Source organism: Rhinolophus ferrumequinum, chromosome 17 (assembly GCF_004115265.2).
Source record: "Rhinolophus ferrumequinum isolate MPI-CBG mRhiFer1 chromosome 17, mRhiFer1_v1.p, whole genome shotgun sequence".
NCBI classification, from domain to species: Eukaryota; Metazoa; Chordata; class Mammalia; order Chiroptera; family Rhinolophidae; genus Rhinolophus; species Rhinolophus ferrumequinum.
In genome coordinates, this window is record NC_046300.1 from 32,772,611 (window position 1) to 32,781,649 (window position 9,039).

Below are 9,039 nucleotides of genomic sequence, written 5' to 3' on the forward strand. Positions count from 1 at the left end.
TTAGGGTGTTCATCTGTAGGCTGAAGCGCCTTTGATTCACTTTGATTGGAAACACATGGGTCATGCACTTAAACACAAGCCACTCATTGTGACCTTGGGACATGGGCTTACACTGATGGGCCAGGCCTCCCACAGTGTGTGGGAGCGTGCAGTGTGCCGCATAGCACTCCCGGAGCCAGGGGGGAGCCCCACGTGATCCACACTGAATGAGAGTAAGACACAAAGAAGATTCCTCAAAGGAAATTCAGGGTCATCCTAGCAAGAAAAGGGGGGATGGATGCTGGGCAGACAAAGTCAGCACCTGGTTACTAAATGTGAAAATATTAAGTCAGAAAATATTCCTTTCAGCTTTCATTAAGAAGCAGCCTCAGAAATGAACTTAAAGTTTGAGCTGACTGAACTTACAAAGATCGAGAGAAGATAAAGGAGAGTCATTATGCAATGAAGGCCGGTGGTAGTCTGTTTTGTTGTCCTGTTCATGATTGCAATCCCAATGCCTAGCACAATGTCTGTCACTTAGCAGGTAGTCAATAAACATTTGTTCAATTAAATTATTAAAAATACCTTAGTGGTCATTTAACACAAACTTTTTATTTTATAGGTGAGAAAAGAAGGAACTGAGATGTGCTGAGCAGTTACTACTTCTAGGCAATATCCCGGTACTCCATCGACCATCCCATTTAATTTTCTCAACAACTTGCCCAAGTAGGTTTTATTATATCTGCAAAAAACCTGGGGTTTGGGTTGTCAGAATGACCACACCAGGGAACACAACTAGTTAATGGGAGAACACGGAGTGTTAATTGAAGCAGGCTCTGACATGAACCCAAAAGCAGAAGAATTAGAGTCAGAACCCACAGGGAAGAATCCAGCACAATCATCTTCAGCCCCCATGTGAAAAGCATAGATACACAAACTAAATGCAACGCCACAACTTGTGACAAATATGGTTTCCTCTGCCAGCAGGCTGCAGCTCCCAAATTAGAAACAAACAGTTGCTTGCAAGCCGGTGTGCAGGACACACGTGCAGCTTTATGCCAGAAACTTGGATTTTTTTTTTTGCAAGGCATGACACTGAAGGTAAATTCGAAGAGGCTCTTGGCAAGACACATAAAACAGAATTTACTCCCACCGCTCATATAAAACCAACAGCTCATCTCTACAAATGAAGATATATAACCAACTAGAGAACTGTGGTCACAATCACTGCGCCTACAGAAAGTTGCTCACTAGACGGAGTCCCTTCAACAATTGTGACATCAAAATCTCCTCTGTATCACTCACCTCCTGCCAACTCTCCTTTTCATGGATTCTGAGCTGCTGGGTTCTACAGCCATAGTCAAAATTATCTCGAGCCACGATGCCACTGGCGTTCCCAAGCCGCAAAGGAGGCTCCAGCTCTGGGTAGATTCACTAGCTAGGTCTCTGTTTAATAACATAAGGGGAGGCATCCGCTCGCTGTCCTATGCCAATATGAAAAGCACCCCACCCATCAGAGTGACAAGTGAAATGCTGGAATGGAGCCAGGGAACAAAAGGGAAGAAATGTGAATTCTTACCAATGCAGTTGATACCATTTTGTAAGGGTAGCAGATGATGAAGGGGAAAAATAGGCAGAGAGTCGCTGCCCTGCTTTAAAAACCTTGGATCCTTCCCTGAATGAGTCAGGGTGAGCATTTTGTTTTGAAATTGAATTTCTGTTTCCTTTTCTTTTTTTTTTTTCTTCCCTCAGCTGTAGGATGGTTTTACACTCAACTAGTCAAAGGGACTGCTGTAAATAACAGGATTTATTTTTGAGGCTTTGGATCAAATAAGAACCTTGAATTTCTCCCCTAGGGTTATTTATAGCTCAAAAATGTGTTTTGTTTTGTTTCTATTTCATGTGATTTTGAGAATTGACTGATATGTCTTCCTTATGTATATGCCTGAGATGAGTTGTATTACTGGAAAGCAGAGAGGAGTGCTCTAAGAAAACCCTTCTAAGATGCTGAGAGTCAACAAAGAACTAATACACATGTTTCAAGCCGATGCAGGGATCACATCTTCTACTGTCTGTCGTTCTTTTGTATGGGGACTCTGTAGGACCTCTGTGCCTCTAAATCCATCACGAACAAGCTAGGCTACCAAGGGGCACTTTATACTCTTGTCTACCAATAGGTGGCATCAAAATCCCTCAAGCTTTTCTTCATTGCATTTTTAAAAACCAAAGCCAGAGAGCATTTTCTGTCTGAAATTTTACATTTTATCGTGGGTGATGTTTTAAAGGACACTAAATCACCTCTGTTATTTCAGAGCATAGTATCCCATTTATCTCTTAATTAGGCCTTTCAGTCACCCTTCTAAGCCTCAGTTTCCTCACTGTGAAAAGACAGTATTTTGAATTGAACTCCATCTTTGGCATTCTGGTTTTCAGCTACATAACGTGATAAAACTCATTAAAACTCCATTCCTTTGGGTTTAAGAAATGTTCACATGCAAAAAAAAAAAAAAAAAAAAAAGAAAGTCCGTCGCAAAGACTGCTATTTGCCTAGCCTGTATTCATTTTTGTTTGTTTGTTTTTTCCTCACTAAAAGAAGCACAGTTCCGTGGGATGTAGCAATGTGCACAGCCCCAAACCCACGTTTCCCAGGCTTTCTTGCACATGGGGTAGTCATGTGACAAAGATCTAGCCCTGCACTGTCTGATATGATATCCACTAGACCCATGTGGCTACTTAAGTTTAAATTTATTGAAATTAAATAAAATTAAAATTTCATTCCTTCAGTCACATTTTAAATGCTAATAGTCGCAGTGACCAGCAGCTACCACCTTGGATAGCTCAGATACGGAACATTTCCATCATCGCAGAAAGTTCTGCTGTATGTACTGGTCTAGTCATTAAGATGTCAGTGGAATTTATGGGCAGTTTCCATGATAGTCTTAAGAGGGAGGGAGATACTGACTCGGCTGGAATTTACATTTACCTCCTTACCTCTCCCTTCTTTCTACCTAAAGGTGAAGGTGGGTCAGCCATCATGTGACTATGAAGCAGCAAGCATGTGCCCCGGCAGGCTAAGCGGAAAAATAAAAGGAACCTGGGTCTTGGGTATCATGAAGGCATCCATGTTATCATCAATTGTATTATGAGAAAAATAAAGTCAGTTGATTCAAGCCACTATTTTTAGCTCTTTGTTACTAACAGCCAAATATTATTTCTAACTGGCATACCTTTGGAAAGTTACCTGGAAATTTTTCTATTAATGGCTTTGTATAAACAAGTTTCTTTCCAGTTTCCTTTCCTTTGGACAGAGCTGAGGACAAGATCCTGAATAAAAGAAATGAAACAATGTATATATCCACAATGCAATAATTATTAATCATTCATTTCACTATGCCAAATGGGCCAAAGGAAGGAAGGAAGATGGGTGTTAATGTTACTCAAAATTATTATCTTCTATCTTATAGGTTAGCAGAAGAGCAGCTTTGCGTTTTCCTAGAGAAGAGGTTGGTGGGTACGGAGAGAAAAAGAAAATAGTCTCCATGTGCTGGAGACTTGGCTGAAAGATTTAACGTTATCATATTTAACTCTCTCTGATAACCCAATAAGGTAAGTATTCCTTTTTTCTTTTGCAGATAACAAACTGAGGCTGAGAGAGATTAAGAATCTTGTCAAAATCTACATAGCTAGTTAGTTATAGCGATGAGTTTTAAATCCAGGTCACGTGGCTCTTGCCACAACTACATAATGAAATTCCCCTGGTGAGTGAATATCATCAGAGACTGATCCATACTTGCTTATTTCAGGGGTCTCATCCTATCCTCTCTACCACTTTTTTCACAGGATTGATTCTTTTCTGCCTTTGAAAAGACTGATAATATTTATCTTTCTTCATAAGCTGTAGAAATTAACCAGCAGGTTAGAGCAAAAGGCTTTCCAAATAAGGAAATGACACAGACAAAGTCTCCAAGTCAAGAGCAGTTATGGCCTGATCAAGTAACCTTGAGTAACTGAGCAATCCACTATATCTGGGGCAAAAAAAGCGGGGGGAGAAAGCAGCAAGGACTTAAACAAACGAGCAGGCCGGGGCATAGGTATAAAGGGCCTTACAAGAATTACTAAAGGAGATTTTATTTTATTCCATGGGCCACATATTCCCAAACCCTAAAGAAGGTTCCAGAATTTTCCTTGATCCATGGTGAAATGAGAAAAACAAGAAGTTTTTTTATACAGCGCAATTATTTTTTTGAGATGATCGCTTCGTTTATTTTTTTCATGTACACATTAGTCACTGCACTCTTGTTGTCAATTACTTGTGAGGTTTTGTCATTTTAAAATGGCCTTACTTGGTAAAATCAAAATACTTCCGAGCCCAGAACAACCAAAGAAATGTGTTTGGGATCTGTTCTGTGAAATTATACATTTGGAAACATCAGCTGAAGGTCACGGCAAAGACACTGAAGAGGTTTGAGCAGGTAGCGTGGAGATCAGGTGTTAAATTGAGGAGGGATTGGTGAGGGAAAATACTAGAGTTAGGGAAATGAGTAAGGTATCTTCTCGCTGAGTTTATTCAATAGATATTTGTTGAGTACCATTCTGGGGTTAGGGGGAGGAATACAATGATGAACCAGATGGGTAAGTTCTTGGCCCTCATGGAATTATCATGGAGTCAAGTTAGGGAGAGAGAACATGAACAAAGAGATTGGGAGTCAAGGGGGGGTGGAATGAGAAAGGGAAAGAAAGAACAAGAAAGAATTACAACACTCATAGATTATAATAAGCAGGTGAAAGAAATAAAAAGCATGATGAGGTAAGGGAGTAACTTGGAAATGCCTACCTATTTAGATAGGCTCATCAAAAAGGCCTCTTAAGGAGAAAGCATTTGAGCTGAGAACTAAAAGGTAAGAATGAGTCAACAAGCAGAAACCAGTGGGAAGAGCTTCCAGAGATGGGGAACAGCAAGTACGAAGCCTCAGAAGTCAAAAAGTTCTTTAAATTCTTAATGGTCAGTTTTGAGTTGGAAAAGACGGAATGAGACAGTTATACCACACCAGACTCCTTAAAGGGGACAATAGGAAGAAAGGATGAAAAGGATGTAAAGAGTTTTCAATAATACAGAGGACTTGTCTTGTTAGTTTCATTTATTAAACACATTTTGAACATCTAGTCTATACCAAACACCATCCTAGGTATGCGGGTTGACAAAATATTGTCTTCATTCTTCAGGGTCTTATAGTCCAATGTAAAAGCATAGAAAAGAAAAATGAACCCCACTTGTGTAATCCACAGGAACCTCCTGGATGGGAGTTTACTTCCATCCCACAGACTAAAGACGAAATCAGCTCCCGTTGACATCAATGGAAAGGAAGGCCTCTGGGCGGTGGGCTCAGGCAAACATGCAGAGGGTTTTTCTGGAAGCGTGAGTCCATATGTCTACAAAAGACATTTACAGGAAGAACGGGATTTGCCGCAGCAGAATCCCCTCCTTCATATGACCTGCTCTTCGCATTGCTTCTGGTTTCTTGATGGTTTTTCAGGTTTGGCCAGATCCACAGTTACCTTTTGGGTGAAATACTTTCATATATGTTATCTGGTTTATGCCCTGCAATAAAGCTAGGAGACATCGTTTAGCGCCATAATGTAGAACATGCCTTTGAAAACCACGTTCTCCTTCTGGTGAGAGAGATGTCTCTGATGTGTGCAGGTTGTCCCAGGATGAATCACAGAATCGACTTCTGTAAGGCAGTGGACACTGGGTCCTATGGGAGGAAGAAATACTTCTGTAACGGTCATGGGTGAGCCAGAAGGTTCTCAGGGGCAGATTCTGGGATTAAATTGTCGTCCTCGTAGGGTTGTGAGGCAGTGTGCAGAGTTTTGAAACCATATATACATAAAGATATTTTTCATTACTAAAGGAAATCTTACCATGTATTCTGCTTTGCAGTATGTCTTTTTATGTCAAAAAATGTTAACCTACATCATAATTTATAATGGTTATGAAATACCCCCATTATGGATATAACAACATATGCTAAACTAATCCCCTATTTCTCAGCAGGTGTTTCCAGTTTCTCTCTATTGTACACAAGGCTTCCATAAGCATGCTGAACTTCTGTAGTATTCTTTCCAAAAATCCATAACTTCAGTCTAGTACCATGAGAAAAACACCAAACCAATACATATTGAAGAACATTCTCTAAAATACCGCACTGGTACTCCTCAAAACTGTCAACATCATTTAAAAAAAATAATAAATGAATCAAGGCGGAGAAACTCTCACAGACCAGAGGATATTGAGACATGACAGTAAATACAATGTGCTGCCCTAGATCGGATCCATTAATGGCAAAACCGGTGAAATCCAAATAAAGTGTGGAGTTTACTTAATAGTAAAGTACCAATGTTGGTTTTTCAGTTATGACAAATGCTCCATGGTAACATAACCTGTTAACATTAGAGGAAAATGAGTGAGAAGTATGTGGAAATTCTCTGTACTATCTTTATAACTTTTCCATTAAATTTAACATTATTCCAAATTAAAAGTTTAGTTTTTAAAAACACACAACTTCTCCACTTGTCTCCTTAAAATAAAGTTAGATGAGTGGAGGTGAAGGCTATGCATAATTCAGGTTTTTGAAACATTTTGTGGAATTACCAGGGTGGTAATTAACTTAATCCATCATTTTTGCCTACTTTGGAAGTAAAAACTCTTGCTTTATCTGCTTGGTATCTTCAAGTCGAATGTCTGCTTGGCCCATTCCACAGGAAGACATTACCCAGTTAACTCCTTGCAAAACTCAGAGAGAATATTGATGAGAACTGCCAGAGAATTAGGACCGAGCCCACTGTTCGCAGCCTGGCTGGTTCTCAACAGGCAAAGTAATTAAGAAGTGACAAAACAAAACAAAACAAAACAAAAACAAATAAAGACACAAAATCTCCTGGGAAATAAGAACATAAAGTCAGAGAATGCCATTTTTACATAGTCATTTTTCTGATTGCAACTCTGCTTTCTGCATTCTTCCAGCAGAGCTGCCTTTAAAGTGAATCATCGGTGATCAAAGGCAGACCAAAATAACACATTGTTCCTCTAGAGAAGAAAAGGTGGAGTCCTATCATTCTGATTTTGGGGGGTGGGAGGTGGGAAGGGGGGAGAAAGAAGAGCAAGAGAGAGACCTCATTGTCTGCTCTTTCTAGGAGCAAGGCCTGTAATTTTGTTCTTTTGAAAATCTTTTTAAAAAACACTTGCCTAGAAAAACTGCATCATCGCTGTATCCCAGAACATGGGCGTCCGCAGGAATAGGAGACCTACCCTGGCCCCTCTCGGGAATGAATTAAAATATTTTCAAAGAATGACCTTAACCCCTTGAGCAGAAGAAACACCGAATTTGTGATTATGGGTAGAAATACCTGGTTCTCCGTTCCTGAGAAGAATCAACCTTTAAAGGACAGGATTAATTTAGTTCTCAATAGAGAACTCAAGGAACCTCTGCAAGGAGTTCATTTTCTTGCCCAAAGTCTGGATGATGCTTTGAAACTTACTGAGCAACCAGAATTAACAAACCAAGTGGACATGGCTTGGATGGTGGAAGGCAGTTCTGATTATAAGGAAGCCATGAACAAGCCAGGCCACCTTAGACTATTCGTGACAAGGAATTTGACAGTGACACATGTTTTTTCCAGGAACTGCTTTGGAGAAATATAAACTTCTCCCAGAATACCCAGGAGGAAATTCTGATGTCCAGGAGGAGAAAGGCATTAAATACAAATTTGAAGTATATACAAACAATGATTAATGTGAAGGGGTTTTCTGATTTATTCCAAGTGGTTCCCATCCTCTCCAAACAGTTATCTATTTTAACATTAGAAAAAGAGACTTCTGATGACTTCAGATCTATGGATAACTATTTCCAAGCAATATGTTTTTATTAATAATCTTCATTTTAACTAGATTTGGTTACGATTAGTCTTAACTATGCTATAGCCGATACCATTTGTGAAACATGTCTTGCTGTGACTGCCTGAATGTCCATCAAGGGCCAGGATTAGGTCCCTGGCACCTGCCTAGGGTAGTATTCCTACCAAGATGCCACAATAGGAGAGTGACCGGATAGCATGAGTTGAAACCTGGACCTATAAAAATAGGAGCTAGACAGATTTGTCCAAATGTCAGAAATGTAAACAGACGAGTTAGAACTCAGATATTAAAAGAAAATTAGATCAAAATAGGGACCATGAATTACTCTCTGCACATCAAACTTCTGAAAGACAGGTTCTGTTCACTCAGGGAATCAGTTAAGTCAAGAAATTCAGCCTACTCCATAGGGACAGTAAAGAGGCAGGTAGGAGACTACCTTTTTGATGATTAAAAGAGAAGGGCTGAGATCTTTAGAAACTCTGTTTCTGATCTTGGGTGAGTTTCCATGGGATGTTACAATGATAGAACAAGAATAGGCTGCTCAGATAAACATATAGCTAAAAACAAACATTCAGAGAGAATGGATATTGCTAGAAACCAAAATGAGTAGGTTAGAAAATAAACTTCACATCATTAGAAAATGAAAATTAAAACATGGTTTACCCATCATGTTAACAAATATTGGGATTTTTAGGTATTCAAATTTTAGGTATTCAAAATGCCTTTGTAGAGTAGAAGGCAGCAACGTCAATTAAAATTCAAAATATCCTGGGTTTGGACCCAGAACTTCCATTTCTAGAAATTAATACTGAACAAAGAGATGGACCCAAGAGTATTTGTTGCACCATTTATTAAAACTTGGAAACAGCCCAAATATGGATCAATAAAGAAATAATTAATCATAAATAAATAAACAAACAAATAAATAAATACACTTGCCTGTTGGGAAAGGCATAAGTAACACTGAGGCATGTATTAAAAAGTTTCTCTATTCTGTGTCTATCACCTCCTCTTATAGCAATTGCAGTGAATGATCTGCCTTGTGTCTGATCTTGCTGTTAGTATTTAGAGGAAAGGAGACATTCACCCAGGTAGTAGTACAGTGCCAGGCACTGTACCAGGCCCCTTCCGGTATGTTTTCATCA

At 39.4% G+C, this 9,039-nt stretch overlaps 1 protein-coding gene and 1 pseudogene across 2 annotated transcripts in view; one reads left to right on the forward strand and one right to left on the reverse strand.

Annotated features, from left to right (window-relative positions):
• CPNE4 (copine 4) overlaps nucleotides 1–1,579 on the reverse strand; it is a 401,661-nt gene extending 400,082 nt beyond the window's left edge. The window contains exon 1 of one of the 2 annotated variants that reach the window (XM_033133293.1): nucleotides 1,285–1,519. In XM_033133293.1, the coding sequence (XP_032989184.1) occupies nucleotides 1,285–1,451 (167 nt within the window). In that variant the 5' untranslated portion in view covers nucleotides 1,452–1,519. Of the gene's footprint in view, nucleotides 1–1,284; nucleotides 1,520–1,558 lie in introns of those variants that run through there. The other variant, XM_033133298.1, reaches the window with a different exon arrangement.
• A 3,202-nt stretch (nucleotides 1,580–4,781) lies between these two features.
• Nucleotides 4,782–7,772, forward strand: LOC117036693 (dihydrofolate reductase-like; annotated as a pseudogene).
• Nucleotides 7,773–9,039: the final 1,267 nt, after the last annotated feature.